General features: G+C 42.9%; 1 protein-coding gene across 1 annotated transcript in view; it reads left to right on the forward strand.

Moving 5' to 3' along the window:
* The window catches only part of COL25A1 (collagen type XXV alpha 1 chain), a 192,591-nt gene that overhangs the window by 152,863 nt on the left and 17,281 nt on the right, over positions 1-22,447 (forward strand). Inside the window, exons 30-32 of the mRNA XM_075066209.1 lie at positions 8,139-8,192; positions 12,045-12,071; positions 12,853-12,906. Of these exons, the coding sequence (XP_074922310.1) occupies positions 8,139-8,192; positions 12,045-12,071; positions 12,853-12,906 (135 nt within the window). The remainder of the gene's footprint in view (positions 1-8,138; positions 8,193-12,044; positions 12,072-12,852; positions 12,907-22,447) is intronic.

The raw sequence follows: 22,447 nt of genomic DNA on the forward strand, positions 1-22,447 counted from the left end.
GGGCCAGTTCTTCCGCGAGCGGGGATTGGGTTGGACCTCTCTTGGTAGAGATGTAGCAGATTGTGGGGTCTGTTTTGTAGCTGGTGTACGCTGGTCGCGTGGTGAACCTGGTCGTATTTCAGGCTCTGCTGAGCCTCTTGGCTATGGTTGTTGTGTGCTGGTTCTGCCATTTCAGGCCTCGTTGGTCCCTCGTGGCGTTGTTGAGGGGATTGCATGTGCTGGGGTGCTGTTGCTGTCCGAGTCGGATGTGGACTGAGGTGGCTGGTTCAGCCGGTTGACTGGGATCGGGTCCCTATCAGTTTGGGTGTTCTGGTTTTAGACGAGTGGTCTGTGTCCCGGCACTGCTTTGTAGTGGACATTTCCTGTGGGTAGCAACAACTGGTGGGGGTTGGAGTGGGTTGGAGTTTTGCCTAGTGCACATCACAGCTCATTGCTTATCTTCTGTTTTTCGCGTCTTCCTTTCTGTGGTTGTTGTGCTCTCAGCGGTTCTATCTGTTTTGTGGCTGTTCTTTTGTTTTCTTCTGTGGGTTGCTGCTGGGCTTGTTTTGCCTTAATTAATTCCAGCTGTCTTCTATGTATTTTCGTCGTCTGGGTTGTTGCGGCTCTTTCGCTTTTTTGTTCATTTTGAACTCATGGTTCCTTTTTTGTGATTGGGTGCCCTCTGGTGGTTGTTGGACTGAATTGCGGCTGTCTGGCCTCTAGGATGCTGAAATGATTTGCTTGTCTAGGCTTTGTTGATAGGGCATTGACAACAAGCTACTGTATGGTTCACGTGTGTGTTTGCTGGCTGCTCTTAGGTTCGAAGTGTTTACAAAGATCTGATGGTTTTACTTAATGACTCTGTACCTGCAAGCTGCTAAGGCACAGGGAAAAATTTTTTTTTCTGCGTGCTAGCCTTTAACCTTTTCCCTTGCTAATCCCTGAGCAGAAAAGAGATGTGGCTGGTTGCTGGATTCTTATATCACCTGCTGCCCTGTGGTAATAGCTTTGCTTATCGCGATATGAGTAACAGTGCTGATTTAATAGAGATCGCCGATTACAGTCAGACAGAGCATTGGGTTTATCTCTTCATAGGCGGTGGGAGAACCCGATTCTTTGCTTTCCTGTGTATCACGATGTTTAGGGAGAACCTTTTGAGATAGATGGAGTATAGGAGAAAAGCTTGTCTCAAGCTCGACGGAGCAAGACCGCAATCCCTCTGTACATACAACACAAGCTTTTTCTAGCGATATTATTTGCTTTCCTTTGTATCACGATTTAGTAGATATTTGAGATAAGCAGGGAGATAAAGGAAACTTTGTTTACCTAGCCGAGAAAAAAGACCCCGAGTATACAAATTCCCGCCCCTGACTTTAAACAATCCAGTTCTCTGATTGGTCCTCTGGTCAGGTGTTTGGTTACCCTTTCCAGGTAAAAGAAACTTAACCCTTACCTTACCTATCTACTTATGACAGCTAGTCCTTCTTGTGCAGCAGCAGGAGAATTCTTTACTGTGTTTCAGTCAGTTACAACAAGTCAAAGATATTGGCAATGTGGATCACTGAGGGTATGATCTAAAACAGAGGTCTCCAATCTGTGGGGCACATTCCCCCTTGGAGGGCACAGAGGAATATTCGGGGGGTGAAAGTGACTGCTCAAAATAAAGAAGGACAAATCCAGAGTCATCCTAATAGTTTCAACCTGGCCCAAACCAACATAGTTTCCTTATCTGATGCACCTGGCCGTTTGCTCACCAATCACTGCCCATGGCCTTCTGTCTGGATAGGACTAAACCCTTCAGAAAGACCCCCAAACTGATTGTCTTGCTTGCAGATAGATTGAAAGGATCTGCAGTCTCTAATCAAAGACTTTCTAAGTGAATATCTGGCTGCATTAATTCTTGCTACGAATCTTGTAATATTCAAGCACCTTTGGACATATATACTCACTCTACGAGGTCCATTTCCACCTCTACGGCACTTCTCAAAAAGGTACCCACTACTGGAATATGTAAGGCCACTACTTCGGCTTCTATACATACACTCACTGAATGCTATGAAATAACTCACGACTCAGCTTCTGATACTGTGTTCAGCTTGGCTGTACTTTCTTCCATACTGGACTCAATGCTGAAACCCCCTCTGCCTTATCAGGAATTGCTCAGTAGTCACGTAGTGTGGAGCACCTGTAGGGACACTACTTGAAGATTAAATGGTTACTCACCCTGTGCAGTAACTGTAGTTCTTCAAGATATGTGTCCCTATGGGTGCTCCACTACCTGCCTTCCTTCCCCGCTGCTTTGGAGTTCTCTGTTATAAGGCTTCAAGGTAGAGAAGGAACTGAGGGTGGTTTGCCCACACTGTGCTATAAAGCAATGGCACAGGGCATGAGACTGACAAGCATACATGTGCAGACCAGATGGACACTGCTATGAGAAATCTCTAGCACCTAAAGTGGAGCACCCCTGGGGAGAGACAGTTACTGCACAGGATGAGTAACCATTTCTTCTTGCCGTACTACATCAGTGACTGCATTACAAACAATAACTACTGATAAGAAGTCTGGAATTGGAACAAAACAGATTCAGTATTCATATCAGGAGTTACTTGTCATTTTACCTGCTCGGGTTTTTTTAGGCATTTTATATATCACAACATTTTATCTGTGAACCTCTGCAGCCACAGGAGCTGTATGAAATGGGGGGTTTGGAGTAAAATTTTCAAATGATGCTGACCACACATTCATCGCCTTAGGTTATCGGAGCTGCTTCTGTTGTTCACTAACAAAGAGGAATCCAGGGCAATGGGTATTTTGCAAACACAGCTCAGGAAGAAGCTAGTAAGACTCCTGCATTCTGAGTATTCCATAGAACAGGATTTTGGTCAGTTTCATTGTCTTGTGTGCCTAGAATGCTGGAGAAAACTGAGAAAGCAGAAGACAGTGTGATTGATTGTGTACATGCACAATATCAAAAAGCTCAGTGCTCCATATTTATGACTGCTGAGTCATGCAGTTGAGGAACAGGGATTTTCACATTTCTTGTTCTTAGAGAAGCTGAGGGGTCTCCTCAAAATCTGGAAAGCATTTAATTATCACTGTTTTTTAGGGTAGAAGCTAGGAATTGAGCCTGCTCCCATTGAAAATCCATAGGAAATTTCCTATCAATTTCAGTCTAAATAAGATGGAAGCCTTGCATTTTAACTGAGTCTGCTAACCTTAACACCGCTTTAAACTTGCACAACAAAACAAAAGATGATACTTGATACTGACTAAAAGCTCCTAGGAGTCGCAAACCCAGAATTATCTGTTGGGATTTCTAACAAACAGCTGTGGTAACACTACTTCAGACCTACCATACTGAAGTCATTGCTATATGGCATGGATCCAATTAGCTTTAACAGCGGCTCATCCGAGACAGATCTGCATGACTTGAGGATTCATTTTTGCAAAAATATGTGGTGAGATGTAAGATGTAGACATGTACTGTAGTCCAAAACAGGTACAGTAGCTAATGTTGCCGCTAAGTTTGGTTTAATGGTCTTGAGGGCCATAGTTTATTTTTTGTAGGGGATTACATTACTCAAGTCTTCTTTGAAAGATACACATCTCTGCATATTGTAAGGACATAAACACGAAGAGCCATGCGTTAAGCAGCAACTAAAGAACTCCCTAATCAAGAAGTTTCTGTGTTTATTAAGCTCCTGGCTGTGACACATCCTGGTCTTCTCTGGTAACTGTGGAGGACCAGGAATTCTGTAACCACTGCAAACCTTTTTTGAAAAAGAAAAGAAAAGATTAACATTTAAATTATAAACCATGTTTTTTGTTCTCTGTTTGTAAAGTTCCCAATACAATGGAGTCCTGGTCCATGATTAGGGCTCCTATCCACTACAGTAATATAAATAACAAATAAAACTAATAATAAATCAATTAAATGATGGGGTGTGAAAAGGAGTTTTTTGTAGGTGGCAGGCTAGCAGAGATCCTGCCTAAATAATTATTTAATGGTACTGGGGTTTTGCTGTGCCATTTGTTATGTGTCAGGGTGCCAAGACTTTTGTAAAAATGTCTTTATTAACTATTTAAATTGAAATAAATAATAAATGCACTGCCAGCTATGTTCATGCATCATTACAATTTGCACATGCATTTATTGAGCTTCTGTATGCAAAAGCAGGAGCACAAACATTTTGCCCTTGGACCTCAACCTTTACCTTTCAAAATAATAGGCCATAGTGTGGCTGCTGGATATCATGATCAGGATCAAATTTTGTCCATGATGACAACAAAATCTTTGGTTCAGGAACAGAAGCTAGTGTTCAGCTGGAAGGGTATGCAGATGTCTCAAGGTGAAATGCTGAAGAAGGGTCAGTTGCAAGTACAAAGTAAATTGTAAATCCATATATTATACTTATAATTTGGAAAGCTAATCTCGCTTTTTAAAAGACACTGTAGTTGACTGCAGCTTTAGGACTCCTTAAGTGTTTCAGGGAGCAAGGAAAAATCACATTAAAATGTATTAGTTCCTTAACTATATGGATTAATTTTTGTATATGCAGAATTTTGGGCAGCGATGGATTCACTTGATCTAATAACATTTACTATTCCTTGGCATGTGGCAGAAGGAACATTGTCCAGATTTGAATTTTTTCAAGTTTAGCGATTTCACTAGAATCTCAAACACTGAATACTCTGATTTAGAGGGAGGCAGTGTGGTCTAAAGAACTGGTTCAGGGGACTCTGAGACAGGAAACATTATTCACTGCATGACCTCAGTCAAGTCATTTAACTTCTCTTCGCCCAATTCAGTTCTGGAATAAGAGAATACAACTCCTATTGACTCCAGTCAGAGTTGCACCTACTTAATCCAGAGCTGAATTTGATGCTCTTTGTCTCAGTTCCTCCTTCTGTAAAACTGGGATGATGATAATTGCCTAACTACCCTACATGGTTATTGTGAGAATAGGGCTTTAAAAGTGTAAGATGTTTTATAAGCATTGCAAATTATTATTATCCATTACATGGGAATGTAATACTCTCAGATGACCATGGGTAGCATTTCAGGATGACACTTTGTGCACAATGCTATATTTGTATGTAATGCTTCTTTTTGTAAAAGAGAGATGACAACAAATTAAAATTTGTCAACGCTTTAATATTCCAGTATGAAAGGTGCTACATACGTTGAAATGTGTATTCATCCACTGTAGATATCAGCATTGCCACTTCACCAAGAACTGCAGGAGTTTTTACTTACAGCCATCTCTGCTTATATTTTCATGATTTTTCTAACCAAAAAAATGGAGTTGATTGTTTAATAATAGGTATAAAGGCTGGCTGAAAGACCTAACAACATCTAATTAACATTGTCTGTTTGCCAGGAAACTCTATTTTCCCTCTGGACAATCAAACATCTTGGAGTATAGCCATAGGGAATATACAAAATCATTCCATAGCTAATGTAAATGTCAGTGATAATGTTGTCAGACAAGACTGCTTCTCCAGTCTCTTATTAGTTTAAAAGGTTTTGAAAGATTCACACTTAATGGAATAGGAATGCCAAAGGAATCTCACCTGGTGTGGCAAAGTTTTGTCTCTGAACTCAGCTCTTTTCAGGACCTCAAACAAGTGGCTTGCCTAAAACTTCTGTCACTAAATACATTCAAAATATGTTAGTGTTTCTGACAACACATTTATTTATTTAAAACTCTTCTCAGTGGGGTGGCCTCATGAGATCTCCATCTAGTTTGTGTGCAGGTTCCAGGGAGAAACCAAATATAGCATTGTTCCTGTAAATACAATACTTCAGCACAACACAGAACACTGTAATTCAGGACACTGGATCTAAACTGCCAGGAAACACCACTGAAGAATGACAAATTGTTATTTTTGCACTGACAAGATTCTGAAAATAAAAGATTAAGAGTTTCTTAAAACTAGACTGTGAATGTCTGTTTCTCTGAAGCAAGTAGTTTATTTCACTGTTTGGGGCAGCAATCCCAAAAGTCTCCCCCACCCCTTAATTCATCCTAATCCATAGCCACTGATGACATGAGCCATGTTCCAAACACCTTTCCACAGGTGCTTCCCATTGGAGGTAGAAAGTCTGTAGGCTACATATCCAGACCGATCCTTGTGTATAATAGATGGGATGACTTCCCTGAACTGATTTTCCAAACCCTTTGCCAGTATTTTTATGTCTACCATATGTTTAACAATGGTACAGTCCTATTTCGAGAGGACTACATATGGTCTGGATCAAAAGGACATTAACTAGTCTTGATGTATTGCAAATATGGATCAGAGAACTTTGTAGCAGTTATATAAGTAGGTTAGCAAACCTCTTAGCTTCTTCTGGCAGAAAGTATTGAGGCCTCAGGGGATTAATTTTGTAAATCAGCTGTTGCTTCTAGTATCTCTTGTTGTTTTACAAGGGTATCTAGTCTCACTGCCTGGTCAGAGACAGTTGGGAGATCAACAGAATCAGGAAAGACCTTAATCAGACACTTAGTCTCATCCAGACTGAGGCTCATATAAGGAGCTATAATCTTCATCAAAAATGTAAAGTATCTAAACTTTTCATATGTCAGTCCCCCTAATTCATCCCTTGTTGATAGGATTATTGAACAAGAGATTCTTTCAGCTTTTTTTTTCCTGGAGCCTCCTTGCTGTTGTCCAAGCAATATAATTTACACTTAAGTGGTACATTCTCAGAGAAGTGCACAGGGATTTATCCATGACTCCCAAAGAAAACACACATCTAAATATCCAGTCTGTGCTTTTAAAATGTACCCTTTCTATTAAGAATGGATAATTAATAATCTAGATTTTTAGAGTACATTTCACCAAGAGGCAGACAGTTCATCTACCACTGAACTGTGGCAACGTCTGGGATGGAACATGATGTCTTTCCATGCCAGAAACATTACACAAAAACTTTGTTTGTATTAAGAAAAAGAAGTGAAGAAGATACCCATGCAACACTCCAGGTGGAACCTAGTCAAACAAGCTGCCCTGAAAACCATATGTGACCAGGACCTCTGGTTTTTGTCTCATGTAAAACACACCTCCAGCAGTGCATTCCCACCAAAAGGCTATGCTGGAGTGTTGGTTCAGTGTTTAGTGAGGGGGAAGAATACCATGGAAAGCAAACCTTTCATTATTTACTGCAGCAGGCTTGATGTTTCTTGGAGTCTCCCATCTTGTTGCTCACCAGGCATATCTGTGTTTAGCATACAGGATTTAACAAGATCACCACCAGAGGTCCTGCAGCAGCCAAGGGTCAGCTAATCTGAAACGTTGTTTTTTTTTCCCTGTCAGTCACCTTGAAAAACACTAAACCCAGTACTGATTCCAACCTTACATTTATATTCTAGAGATTTCATTTCATTCTGGAAATGTTTCCTCTCTATTGGCTTGTAACAAGTTATGTGCATAGCTGCTCCAATAGCACCCCTCTTTGGAAACTCTTTATTCTTCCACTGACTTCAGTGTGCAGTGGGATTAGACTCTCAGTGAAAATCACTTCTATTTGTCTCACTGCGGGTTAGAATTTTTATTTAATATATCTGAGCAGCTAAATATATGGTTCTACATATGATATGGTCTTCACGATATTGCTGTTAATAATATTGCCTGTTACACACAAGCCCTGGTTGACAGTAATTTTGTGGTTCATCATAGCAAATCTCAGCTGTTCAGCCAGAGCGGGATGCAAGGTGCTGAGCACCCACAACTTTCGTTACAGTATTGGGCTCCTCCTGAAGGCCCAGTGCTCCAGCTGTTACGAGCTCATAGCACTGGCTGGAAGTTAATAACACTGGATGTTTAGCAACTACATTCATTTTTGGTACTAAACAAACTACACAAAATAGTATTAATACATGATAATGTTCACCTTTGTCAGAGTTGTCATTTATCATACTGTGCTGGCTTGTCTTGAGTCTCCCAGAAAGAGATACAATCAGTGTGTCTGAACATGGGAATATACAGCCCTGTCGTTTTCATTTAACTATTTACTGAAAATCGTATTTGCAGACATTATCCAGCCAAAGGATTAGAGATAAACAGGCTTCCACTTTTGAGAAAGAGGGATTATTTTAACATAAAGAGACTATTTTGTGATTAAACCAGATATGTGTTTTTAATCTTTTTTCTAGGGTGAAAAGGGAGCTGTTGGTGACCCTGGACCCAGAGGACCATATGGTTTGCCTGTAAGTTGCATGGAACTTGTACACATTGCAACTTTTACCACTCCTTGATTAAACTTTGCTGTGTTTTATAACCATTTTCCATCTAGCAGTGTAATCAGTTGAGAGTGGTGAGGGCAGATGATAATCCCTGACAATGCAAAGTCACTGCTCTTGAAGCAGGCCCATATCACAAACTTACACCGATTCCTACACATACATACAGCTATGCAAACGTAATGGAGTGGAGCTAACAAACCAACAAGAATGAGGAATTCTACAGTTAAAGTGCCCCTTATTCTGCAGCTCCTGCCATTTTGATTATGTAAGGTCGATTCATGTTACTAGATGCCTTGAGCCCACCAAAACAGACTGGGAAAGAGCTCAGGACAGTATAGCCATGGAAGTTTTTTCTGATTTTCTTAATGTCTTATTCGGATTTCTTTGATGCAACAATATTTGCTGTTACTATTTTTTGTGTTATTTGCATATGGAAGATTTTGGTTTGGTTTGGTTTTTTTTTTTTTTATTTCTGTGTGTTCGGGATGGGAGAACTTTAAAAGGTTCATACTTTGAGTTTGGTTTTGATAAATATGCAGAAGTTCAGATGATTACCTAAAGCTTATCCAAACCGCTCAAGTTTGCAGATTTGGCCTAGAAGACTCACTGACTTTCTGATAGTATTTTGGCACTTGTTTCCTGATCAGAAACCAGAAGTGATAAAAGTTTTAGCTGAATATACCGGAGCAGGCAACTTCAAGGCAGGGTTGGGCTGGGGAGGGGATCCTTTTTTCTATAAGTTAGTTAACTAGTTTACCCATCCCTAACATATGTAGACTAGGGCTTCAGTTGATGTAAATCAGCATCGCTCCACTGAAATCAACTGAACAACCCCATTTTACCCCAGCTGAGGATCTAGCTCAGTGGCTGTGCACATGTATGTCTACTGTGTGCACTGACACAACAGCTGTGGTGTGTTGCAAACACAGATCTGTTCCAACTTTAGTAAGATCACAGTGGTTCCACCACAATTATATTGGGTCATTATTTACAAAGGCAGAGTTTTATCCATCTCCTCTCCAGTTTCATTTGTTTGGGTTGGATTTTCTCAAGCTGAAGTAGGGAATTGTAATTTACATCACCTTGCGCTAGAGAGTCTCCCAGTATGAGAGCAGGGGGTGGTGTTGCTGCCGTATTCCTTTGACAGTCTGCCACATTAGGGCAGTTTTATTTTCATCTGGAAGTTCCATAGGAGCCCTTGTGAGAAGTTGCTGAGGGAATGTGCTAAGACAGTGCACCCAGGGTGACCAGATGTCCCGATTTTATTGGGATACTCCCAAATTTTGGGTCTTTTTCTTATATAGGCTCCTGTTACCCTCCACCCCCTGTCCTGATTTTTCACACTTGCTGTCTGGTCACCCTAAGTGCACCCCTGGCCATGCCCCTTTCCTAGCTACTGTTGCCCCTTTGAGAGGTGAGTTGGATTCTGATAGTTGCCTCAACACCAGCGAGGGTTAACTACCTTTTACTAACACAGTCTCTCCATTAGGAATGAACTTTCTCCCTCTGGGGCTGTGAGCAGACCAGGTAAACCTGGGCCAAATCTGACCCATAATTATGTTTACAAAAGATGAAGGAACACAGAGTACGAAACCAGCAATCAAGGGCATCCCAGGCCCATAGTATTTAGTCCAGCAAAACTCCCAAGACACAGGGCCAGATTCTCCACTGACTTGCCCGTTGTGTAGTGATTCACACCTGTGCAAAGTGAGTACAAACCAGGATTCTCATTTGCAGCAGTGCTGGCATTTAACACTCACTTTATACCAGCGTAAAAGATAGGTAAAGTGCAAGACAGTGGAGAATAAGGTCCCAAAAGTGTAAGTGTTGCAGAATTGGGCTACCAGACTAGATAATTTTAAAATGTCTGCCCTCGCTTTTTTTTATGTTCACAGTTTGCAGATACAATTAGTGTCACTTAGATGTCTAATAGCACCCGCACGTCAGGTATTAGACATCAAAGTGACATGTCACACAGTTGTGTGCACCCACAAAACTGCAGGCACAAAAAGGGATGCCAGGATAGGGCTGATCTGAAAGTTAGACCTATCATGTATTCTTTTTCTAGGTATTGTAATAACAGGGCTACACCTTACTCAGAGCTCAACTGCCTCCAGCCCTCTGTAGAAGCCTCCCCATCACCAGGCTTTGCGCAGGGCCCAGACATGATCAGACTTCTTGAGCACAGAGATCACAAGGTGTCTGCAAGGCCAGCACTCATAGCAGCATTATCTTTCCCAAAAAGAGAGTGAGGGGCTGTGGGTCTGTCTTCTCAGCCCAGGAAGTGTGGTCCAGGCCCTTTTCTCTGGTTTTTAGGTTTATTTCTTCCATATAAAACTAGTATAGCACATATATCAATTATCCCTTCCTCCTAACCCGAAGCCTATCTATTTCTGCTCTATAAATCACTTGCCTGACAGTCATACGTTACTCTAGGGCCTCCCACAGGAATCAACCTACTTCCTATAAACAAAGCAGAGAGGCCTTGTGGCACCTTAGAGACTAACAAATGTATTTGAGCATAAGATTTCGTGGGCTAGAACCCACTTAATCAGACATTCTAGCCCACGAAAGCTTATGCCCAAATAAATGTGTTAGTCTCTAAGGTGCCACAAGGACTCCTCGTTTTTGTGTTTGGTTTGGTTTGGTTTTTTTGCTGATACAGACTAACACAGCTACTACTGAAACATACTTCCTATAGTTCTCCCACCATGAACAAAGGGCTACCTGCTAGAGCTTCCCTTTTCCTGGGAGCTGTCTACCCCCAACTGAACCACTTGCTGGCTTTTATAATTACCTGATCCCTAGCTGATCAGTCTCAGCTGGAAGATAGCTGGTCCATCACAGGTGAGGCTGGGTCCAGTTCCCCTTAAAGAGCCAGCCACTCCGTGACAGAACCTAAACCCATTTTCCCTGTGTATCAGCGAGCACAGCTGTCCCTGCTAGAGGGAAGATGACAGAGCAGCTTTATTTTGCATGTATTCCCTACAGCTCTGAGGCCTTGTTGTCTGAGCCAGATTTCCCAGTGCTGTTTTGTCTCAGCCTTGGAGAAATTAAATAATTTACATTGAAAAGGAAGTGTATAAAACCATACTTTTCAGATCAATGACCCAGCAGTGCAATCAGTGTGGCTGCCCTACTGAAAGTGGAACAGATCACTAGCAGACTTTGTGTCAGGGTGACACTTATCTCTGAATCTATGCATGCGGTGGGTCTTATCCGCTGAGGAGCTGAGCACCCTCAACTCCCATTGAAGTCAATGCACCTAATCCTGCTCTGACAAGTCAATGGCGAAACTTCCATAGACTTCACCTGGAGCAGGAGAGGGCCAATGAGTAGTGCGGGCATTCAGTTCCATCTGTGTACTAAATATCTCTGTGAAATACTGGATGAATATTAGTTTGCAGTGAATGCTTATTTGCTGGCCATTTACATAAGTAAAAATCTTCACCTTTTCCTGCCCTTTTTGTGATTTGAAACTGGTGAAATCCTAGTGATTGCATTATTTTAACTTACTCCTGGAGCTTGTGCAATAAGCTTCAATCTACAGCAAAATTTTACAGTCAAGTTATCAGTTCCTGGAAACCGGGGAAATGTTAAACACTGACAGAAAGACCCTTCACTAATGGCAATGCTATTTGTGTAACGCTGGAAATGTGTGTTGCTGCTGTACAAAAAGAATACTATTGCTCTCCTGTAGGCAGAAGGCAGGTGCTTGCATATCAAGACAGCCTTCACAGGTATGATTAGCAGACAAGACATCACATAGTCATGAGGCTTAGGGATGCTAACATAGTTTATATGGTTCTTTGACAGGGCAAAGATGGCGAGCCTGGCCTTGATGTAAGTAATATTTATGACCAGTTTACTCATAATGGTAGGTAAATGACTCCTTCACTGGGTGCAGCACATTTATTTCCCATTTTCTGTGCATGCTGAACATGCAGAGAACATACTAAACATTGTATTGGTGGTGTTTGCATATGATAAAGAGAGGTGAGAGGGACAGACTGAACAATGGTATTTTGAGAAAGTACAGCCCAACCCTGAAAAGCCCACAAGGCACTGTGCTTACTACCCAAAGGAGTCCCATTGACCTGCATCAGACTAATCACAGTAGTAACCACTACACCTGGTAAGAAGAGTTTGCAGGATCAGACTCTAACTAGTGCCCCTCACTAGGAGTAGAACAAGGAGCCACCAACATTTGGTTAAGTAACTTCATCCTTATTAAAAAAAAAAAAAAGAATCCTGCACTCTACACATGACACATTTTTCACAATTTAGGATTTCTTATGGCATGCAGGTGACCGCCTGTTGTGAACCCATTCCCACCTTCCCCACTCTTATCCCATTCCCACCTTCCCTACTGTCGAAGGCCCCAAATTGCAGCAGTCCCCTTCAGAGCCCAGTAATGTCATTTAGTCTGTACAACAGTAGGAGTCACTTGAATCACTTTTTACTTCCATTGCTGGAAAACGACCTTGCTGAATATGAGCCATGTTTCTGACACATAGCATGCAGCGCAGTATTCTTTTTCTGTATAAGTTTTCCAGCAGTATTTTAAAACCTAACCTACATTGATAGGGAAGTCAATAGATATCTTTGTTCATTTTTTTTATAGGGTTTCCCTGGTCCTCGAGGAGAAAAGGGTGATCTAGGCGAAAAGGGAGAAAAGGTGACCTCAGTGCTGTTATCTGTTGTTTGATTCCTCAGCCCAGTCCATTTTGCTGTCCCAACCCTATCATTTGTCCATTAAACCTGATCTTTCTTTTTACTGTGTGCCAAAAGGCAGGTCACATGTATTTGTTAGACAAAGTCATCGGTCAGAAGGAGAACCAAAGCCTCCATGCAGAACCAGTAATACACTTGCCAAGATAGGAGAGGAAGAGTTTGTCCACTCCCACCCTAAGATCAAGCTCTTTTTCTGTAACCCACGCCATGCTTGATGAAAGTCCTTGTCAGTCTGTGAGTTTCAATGCACGTCATTGGGGTAGTAATTTTTTTGTGTGGGAGCTGCTGTCTCAAGACCTCAGCTGGTATAAATCAGTGTAGCTCCAATGGATCTAGACAAATTGATACCAAGTGAGGATCTGGTTCCTTATAAAGTGTGCTAGGGATTGTTTACAAAAATTTACAAACTTTACAGTTAAGAGAATTATCTTAATTATTTGCATTTGGTTACTTTTATGGATAAAGCTCTTCCCTATAGTTTTTGTAAGCCAAACAATGCAATATTTCTCTAGTGCATGAAAACCATAAACAGAAATTAATTAGCCTCATTTCACAACCCAAGCTGAGTGATATGCAAATAATAAACACAGTGAAAAGCAATTCATATTTGAGGGCCAGAATTTGACTCTCCCTGCGGCCACAGGGAGAGTTTGCAAAGAGACTTCTTTTGTGCTGCTCACACAGGGGCTTACAACAAGTGCAGTCTTTCTATGACCACAGGAGTAGAGGGGCTGCTCCTTCAATGAGGGCCTGCAAGAAGGTATGACCTTGGCCCTGTATCAGCCTACAGAGCAAGCCACTTGTGCTGGAGAGCAGAGTACATCATCCTAAAGGAAGACACTGCAAATGACTGCAAAGAATCTTAGCTTGAGTTTTTAAATGGCTTCACTTTAACTATACCCATACCACTTTTGTGTTCACGTTCCATGGACATTCATGTGATCAAGTTTCACTGGCATGAGTGTTCACAGAAAGTGAACCTCAGAGTCACGTGAGCAAGTATTGGCAGACACAGAACTATAAATATTACATGCATGATGAGTATTCGCTCCAGAAGTGCCTGTGTATCTTACGAGTCAGGGCACAGAAACAATACTGTTATGGCAACAAGTGCTAATATCATGCCTGTTGTGAGTCATTGAGGTATAAGCATTCAGGAGGATTAAACTCTCCATATAGAAATGGATCTGTACAGTACTGCACCCAGACGTTTCTTGAGAGGATTGTGTAGGTTAAAGTGCTCTTCTTTCTGCTGGAATTTTTTTAGCGTTCCTTTGTGTTGTAGAATAGCAGCAGGGATGGCCAGGCCACCTTGAGTAACCATGTGATCCTAGATAAGGGATTTCCCAGAAAGCCCAGGGGTTGAGGTAGGAAGGGGAAACAATTTATTAAGCAGTGACATTCCAAGAGAGAGAGAGGCCTGAGACAGATGCTTCTTGGTTGAAAGGCAGTGGTGTCAAAGCTGAGTTTTTTTGCAGTTTTTGCCTACTTGTGTTCAAGGAAATAGGAGGTGTATACATCTTGGAAATAAATTGTACTAGAAAACATCTTAGCTGTGCAACACTGATTTCTTCTCCTAGTCAGAAATGGACCCTCCTGGCCTCACTATCTGCTGTTGCTTGGCAAGGGGAAACAATATCCTGTGACTTATCTGCCCAGCCACCCCTGATTAGCACAGTGTTTGGAGCAAACAGCCAAAACTTGGAGAGAAATGTTCATGCATAATCGATCAATAGAGTTAAAGAAATTTAACTCCCCTCCCAAAAAAATAACGTTTTTGGAAAATGGATATGAGGAAATTACAATCTGCTTGTTATTGTTCCAAGATCAGAACAAAGAGACTAATTTTATCCAATACATTTTTCAGTAAGGGCTAAGTTAAACTGATAAATCATTCATTGTAACTTATTTTCTCAGCTGTAATAGAGTAAGAAAAAAAAAGTCATAGAGCTGAGGCCGGGTCCTTAGCTAGTGTAAATTAGCATAGCTGCACTGATTTCAATTCAGCTATGTGCCAATTTACCATGATTTTTTCACTTTAAGTATTGCTGAATGATATTGACTGCTAGGCTGATGTCACAGAGGTTCAAATTATTAAATTTCTACACCAAAAATCTGAAATTCATGTACACTGCAAAAATTTGTAGCATAAACAACATGACATTTTTTAGTGACCAATGACATCTCCTCTTTCACCTGTGTGATCCTTTCAAATAATGTTGGGCAGCACATAAATCTGCAGCCTCTTGGTTCTGGATTAAATCATAGACTGGTGAGCCCCTGCAGGAGAAATTAGTAGCTCTGCTACAGTGAAAGAGACTCAGTGTTTGCATCATAATTTCTGCATAACTTGGCTGTAAAAACATAATTGTTCAAAGCTGTAAATTGACATACAAGTTTATATCCCAGGAGGACTTTTTGAGAAATAGGTTTTTAAAAGTGGTTTGATTGGTTTGTTGTTGGTTTGATTGAGTTTTCTTGTTGTTTTAAATTGTATTAATCAAAAAATGAATCCTCAAAAGTCTGCACTTAAATAACGTGCTATTTTGGGTCATTAAAATGGGTTTTAAAAACCTCACTAAATACAGATGGGAGTAGTTTACCTTTTCTTTTTTAAACCCATCTTTTTAAAGGTATTACATTAACAGATAAAAAAAGGACAGAGATTAATTTTTCTGAACCCAGGTTAAGGCTCGATTTCACAAAGTACTTAGCACCCTTCACTCCAATTGATATTAGGGGGGTGGGGGGAAGTCCAGAACCTCACTGGACTGCAGTCTAAGAGCCTAATGCTCCCTCCTGGGTGCTGAGAGGAATCTCTGCCAAGGAGAGGGAGGAGCCTGTGTCCTTTCCCTAATCACATAGCAATCCCTCCACAGGTTTTGGGCTGCACAGGTCTGAAGAGAACAGGAGGGAGAGTAGGCTAGGGGAGACAGGTAAAATTCTGTTGATTTTCCATCTTTAATCACATGGGGAGCGCACAGCACAAGTTATAACAGCCTTAATCTATTGTCATTTGTGCTGCTCCTCTCTCCCCCAGATGCTGATCTTCCCATTGGGGAAAGAGCTCAGAGTCAGGACATATAGAGGGATCCCTTGAAGCATGGTTGCTGCAGGAGCTGTGCTCCCCAGCATCCATCAGTGCTTGACAGCAGTAGTGATGCATGGGGCATTCACACAGATGCTCCTGAACTTCTGGGGATCCCTTGAAATCTGCCTGAAACTCAGGGAAGTGGGGAGTGGCAAGTTAACGGAACAGCAACTATCCCCCCCACCACCACCACTATTTTTCCCATCCTCACCCAGTTCATTGAAGAATTAATAGGAGGCTCAGTGAGTTAAAACTGACAGTGCCTGGTTTACATTTAAAATGTAGGTCGACGTAGCTACGGTGCTCAGGTGTGTGAAAAATCCACACCCACCGAGCACCAAAGATGCTGATCTAACCCTTTGTAGATAAAGCGAGGTTGATGGAAGAACGCTTTTTGGCACACAGGAAAGATAGATGAGGAATTCTGTTCACATGATGCCATAAATACAGTATATCTGTCTGTGGAAAACTCTTGTTTATATTTGAATGGTACAGTATACTGTAGTATTTCATGTATTTTATGTGTTTTCCCTTTTGTAAATGAATTACAGTAAGACAGTTTCTTTCTTAAATTAATCAAGTTTTTGTAAACTTTCTAAGTGGATTTAATCTTTGTGTTGGTGTGAAACTGGTTGAAAGTCCATTTACTGTACTGCATCCTAAACATGTCTGCCTTTCCAGAGGTGCATTCTTTCCTTCTCCTTTTGCAATCTTCATTCCTTACAATTCCCTCTGTCTTTTTTACCTTTTTCCTTACAAATTGAATCCTTTCCACAGCCACAACCTTGAAAGCCCTCCCTTGGTTGTTCTCCAGTGTCGTACTAATCTTCCTTTCACCATTTTCCTATTTCTTTGTAATATACCTGGTGTACCCCCCTCTTTTTTATTGTCCTACTCTGTTTTTGTTTTTTTAATAGAAGCAGTTTTGGTTTTATTAAACTGCAAGTGAGCCTGAAATTCATTTACCATTGTGATCAACTGGTGTGAAATCAATTATAAAATTGACTCTCCAAATATCACATACTGCTTGAGCGGAGTCACCCTTTCAGGGTAGGCCTGTTGGGAAAAAGAAGATTCTTTTTCCGTGTCTCATTTTTATGGATTATCAAAAGCTGTGAAATTTGCTGTCCACCTCTCTTTCAGAAATCTTAATCATTTGCTTTTTTTAAAAAGCAACTCGGTGCAAACTCAGTCACCTGCTTAAAGGAATGAATAATGATAAACCAATGAAGTTTTACCTGCAGTGGAGTGAGATTTGGAAATCATTTGTTTCTAATTACAGAAAGATAGGGATCACTGGAGAATTTTATAGCACCTCAGCATCAAGCAGTTTGGATCTTCTGAGTCATTTAGCAGGGTTTGAAATGAAGGGCCAAATTCTGTTCTGAGTGGTATCCGTGCCATTCCCTTGACTTCAGTGGGTTTGCATGGGGGTAACTGAGGGCAGAATTTGGCCCAGACTCTACTGGGACTGATGCATGCAAGGTTTATTCAGTAAAGGACATGTTGGGACATAGTCATTCCTGCTGTGACTCCACTGAATCACACCGGGAATCAGTTGTTGTTCTTCGAGAGATGTCCCTGTGGGTGCTCCACTCTAGGTGTCGGTGCACCCCTGTGCCTTTGATCAGAGATTTTTTGCAGCAGTACTCGTAGTGGACACGCATGCTTAGAACCTGTCACTCACTCTGAGTATGTCACTAATGAGCATGGGCGGCCGGTACCCTCAGTTCCTTCTCTACCGCCCCCGGCTTGAGACGGAGCTCAGCAGACTTCTTAAGATTTCTTTTCCCATCTTAAAATACCTGTAGTTAGACAGTTTTTTCCTGTTAGTTAGTTGCTAGTTAGTGTTATCTACCTTTCTTCCTACTATTCCAAAAAAAAAATTTTTTTTTCCTTGTTCTCTCAGCTGCTTCAAATATGCCTGGCTCCACAGGCTTTAAGCGCTGCTCTTCCTGTAAGGACGCTATCCCTCTCTCTGATGGACACTCACAGTGTATAAAATGCTTGGGGGAGACTCATATTCCCCAAAAATGTACTCACTGCACTAAATTAAGTTCCAGAGCGAGGAAGGATAGAGAGTTAAAGCTCAAACTTATTTTGCTTCAAAGATCCCTGCAGTCTGCCTCAGACCCTGGCGCGGACTCTGCCTCCGCTCTCAGACACAGCTCTAACCCTTCAAAGAAACTGAAGAAAGCAGCTAAACGAGAGCACTCAAAATCTAAACAAAACTTTACAGACAAACCTTCTCCTGTCAGATCCACAGTCTCCTTACCGGTGCTTCCCTGCCTGAGTACTTTTGACAAGCCAGGCTCCTCCGGTACCGCGCTAAACCCGCCTGTGCTTTCGGCGGCAGCGCAAGGCTCCGGTGCCTAGGCGACAGGCTTTCAGTTGCCTGCCTCAATTATGGCACCTATCGGCACCACGATGAATGCGGCACCGACAACTCAGGCACCCGCTGAGACACCGCAGCCTGCTATTAATAGCACGGCACCGCCTGTGGCACCGGCATTACTACCGCTACCTGGCACGGAGCCAAGACTAAGAACTCCAGTGTCAGCCCGGGTTCTCTCACAGGATTTATATCAGCCTTCGCCTCCGGCTGCCCCAGAACTGCAGTTTACCCACACAAGTGACCTCCTAGTGTCACCTACACTACAATCGCCCTTTCTTGGGGATGGCTTCTCCATGACTAATGATTCAGGGTCCGAGCAGCCTTCCTCCAGTGAGGAGCAGTCTGAACTACAGGATGATGTTCCAGTACAATCTGAATTCTACCCTCAGAGTCCTGTCACCCGCGGACACAGGACAATTGTCCCAAACCACCCTCAAGATCCCGCCTCTTGGTGTGTAAACCCCTGGATGGCACCACCTATGCCTTTTCCATCACCATGGCAGTATTGGGCTCCGTGGCCATCTTTCCCTCAGCAGCACGTCCGCTATCCTACTCAGACTAGACGCGAACGTCCAAATCCTATCACTCACTTGGCGGCACCCTCCTATCCTCAGGATCAATTAACTCCAGGTCCTGATCCAGTATTATCTGACGTATCAACTGATCCAATACCTGAGGAGGCTTTACTTCCTTCTCCTCCCCCTCCATCAGACGATTTTTCGAAATTCCAAGATCTCTTCAAAAGGGTTGCCAGTGAGCTCAGAATCAATCTGGAGGAAGTACCTGACCAACAACATGAGCTAACGGACATCCTGCAACCATCTTCATCATCCAGACTGGCATTACCAATTAATCAATGTTTATGTGTGGGAGGTCTTTGAGTAAGACATAGCCCGGGACTAGGTTTGGTGAGAGATATGCGGCCCCCAGTCGGTGAGAATGCACTGCGTCGGCATCACACAGTATTGGTTGGAGTCTGGAGAAAGGGGACTCCATAACACGAGGTTGTCGGGGACTGTCCAGGCCCGGCGCCATATGAAAGAAGTCTTGCCCCGGTAAGGTATAGTTAATGTGATTTGTTTATTGAGTGCACGCTTCAGTTGTAAAGCCGTGGCCAGCCAGCTTGGAACGCACCTCATGTGGAGACGTGCATTCTGCGCACGAAAGTGCACCTGAGGACTGTGCCATAGTTGGAGAAGTCTTGGCGGGAACCGAGGGCTGCTGTGAAGCCTTGTAAGCCAGCAGTTTTTATGGTATTGAATCGTCGCTGGAGGGATGCCCGTCGTTCTGGACTCAAGGCCTCGCTCCTATAAAATCCAGGCGTTGGTAGGATTTAATGTGGAATTTGTCTTCGTTTATTTGCAAAGCCCAGGGACGAAAGCACTCGAGTAGTGATTTTTTGTGAAGCGGAAGGCCTCGGCGTATGTGGAGGCCTAGGAGGCAATCATCTAGTGAGGAAATATTATAACCTTGTTTCTGAGGTGAGGCCGTGACTACCCGCTAGAAGCTTGGAGAAAAATCTCGAGGAGCAGTGGAAAGGCCAAATGGTAGAACTCTGATTATAGGTAATGCGTTGAGGCAAGGTAAAAACAAAGAAAACACCTGTGGGTGGCTGGTATAGTGATATGTGAAAATAGGCGTCTTGTAGGTCAAGGGCTGCAAAACCATCGCCCTGCTCCAGGGCTGGAATTATGGTGGTGAGAGTAACCATCTGAACTTTTTGCTTCTTGACAGAATTTGTTGAGCCTCCTGAGGTCAAGGATCGGTCGCATCTCCAGTATTCTTCTGGTTAGGAAATCAAGGGGAGTAAGAATCCTTTCCCTTGTGGCATTTGCGCACGAGTTCGATAGCACTCCAGGTGAAGGAAGATGTGTACTTCCTTGCTGGAGGTGTGCTTGTGAAAGGTGTTCCTGAAAAAAAAAAAAAACGAGGGATAGGGAGAGTGGGGGGTGGGAGTAAGGAAAGGAAGGGATGGATATACCCCGTTGGTGATGACCTCTAGAACCACTTGTCGGTGGTAATATTCTGCCATGTGGTGTAAAAAATGGCTGTACGACAGTGTCCAGATAATAGTTGTGGGCGCAGTTGTATACATTGGAGTTGGGGCGACGTTTACGAGACCCTCGATCAAAGGTTAAATTTGCTTATTATTTTGAGGAAGTTGGGGCATCTCCGGGAAAGATTGGGGGCGACGCTGGCTGGTAATCTGAACCTACTGGCGTGGTTGTTGTGATCCGAGATTTCGGGAAATGCTTAGTGGACTATTGAGGCGGTATGCACGGACAGTGGTAAGTTTGATATCTGTACTGTCGCCTTTCTGTTTGTAGGGGTTTGGAATACCTAAGGACCCGAAGAGTTTGCCCTTGAGTCCTTCCTTCGAGTGAAGCACCTCATTAGTGGTGAAGCAAAAGAGTTTGTCACCATCAAAAGGGAGATCATCTAAGTGCTCTGAACCTCGGAGAAAGAGAGAAGAGAGAAATGCCAATGAACCTCGGGCTATGACGCACCGCTGTACGCGGTGGATTTGCTGCAGTATTGGCTGAATCCAGAGCTCTGCTTGGAGAGCCGTGCGGACCTGATTTTGGCCTCGGAAACTAAAGCTTGTAAACTTGTGTTTCTTGTTGCTGGGATGTGTTGCAGCTAAAGTCCTGAACTATTATAGATTTCTTGGTCGTATTTCTAGAATGGCGGTATATTGGCAATTCGAAATTTAAGTTGAAGAGGCATACACTTTATGGACCAGCAGGTCTAGGCATTTGCTTCTTTGTTGGCTGGGGTTATGGCGAAATACTGTTGTTTGTTTCTCTGATTGGCTGCGTCCACTACCAATGAGTTTGACGCAGGATGTGGAAAAAGCATTCAGAGCCCTCAAGGGAATGAAGTATTTGACAGTCACCTTGTTTGCAGCTGGCTTGTAGGCTGAGTCTGCCAGATGGCATTTAGCAGGTTCCAGAAGGGCCAGAATTAACGGCCCACCTTACCCCTCCCATGGATCTTCACCTAGTAATTGGTCCGTTTTAACTCATCAACCCTTTGACGCCCTTTAGCCTACCTGCTCCCTTGTTCTCGCACCTTCTCGATGAAAACAGCCTTTTTGGTGGCCATTAACCTCCTCCGACGGCAGGAGAGTAAGCAGCCCTCTATGGCAGCATACTCACATAACGCTCTCTTCACAGGACATAAGTACTCTATGTTTACACCCAAAGTTCCTCCAAAGGTTCATGCCTTTCATTTCACCTCAATAAACACCTAACTACCTCAACTTCTTCCGAAACCCAATGCAACTCTTTCGAGGCCACAATGCACACCTTGATAGGTGCGCGTAGGGCCTTATCTTTTTCTGGACAGAACAAAACCCTTCAGAACCTTCCCTAGACTCTTTTTCTCCATCGCGGCTGCTAATCCTAAGGGCGTGCTTCTCTACCAGAGGCTTTTCGAAATGGATGCTCTGATTGCATTACGTTCTGTTATCAGATAAAGTAAACGATTACATCCTCTCAGGCCATTGATCCAGGACACATCCAGATAGATCTTGTATCTACTATGCTTAGCCCTTCCTAATGCAAATCAGTACCCTTGTCCTGACATTTGTAGGGGTGGCTCACCTGGTTCCAATCCACCATACATTCATACTCACTATACCCTTACTCATTCCCTCTCTCTGACGACTTGATTAGGCAGAGCAGTATTCTACGGCATTCCTACCAGATCCGAATCCACTACCCTGAGATACACTGCTTTGAAATCACCTAGATGGAGCACCCACAGGGACCATCCTCTCGAAGAAAAGAGGTTACCTTCACCTTGTGCAGTAAACTGATGTTTTCTTATCGAGAATGATGCCGTCCCTGTGGGTGCTCCACCTACCCCCACCTCCCGTCTACTTCGGAGTTGGGGTGCCTCCGTGTGTAGAGAAGGAACTGACGGGTACCGGCGCGCATGCTCATGTAGTGACATACTCAGAGTGAGTGACAGGTTCTAAGCATGCATGTCGCGCTA

Source organism: Chelonoidis abingdonii, chromosome 5 (assembly GCF_003597395.2).
Source record: "Chelonoidis abingdonii isolate Lonesome George chromosome 5, CheloAbing_2.0, whole genome shotgun sequence".
Taxonomy (NCBI): Eukaryota; Metazoa; Chordata; order Testudines; family Testudinidae; genus Chelonoidis; species Chelonoidis abingdonii.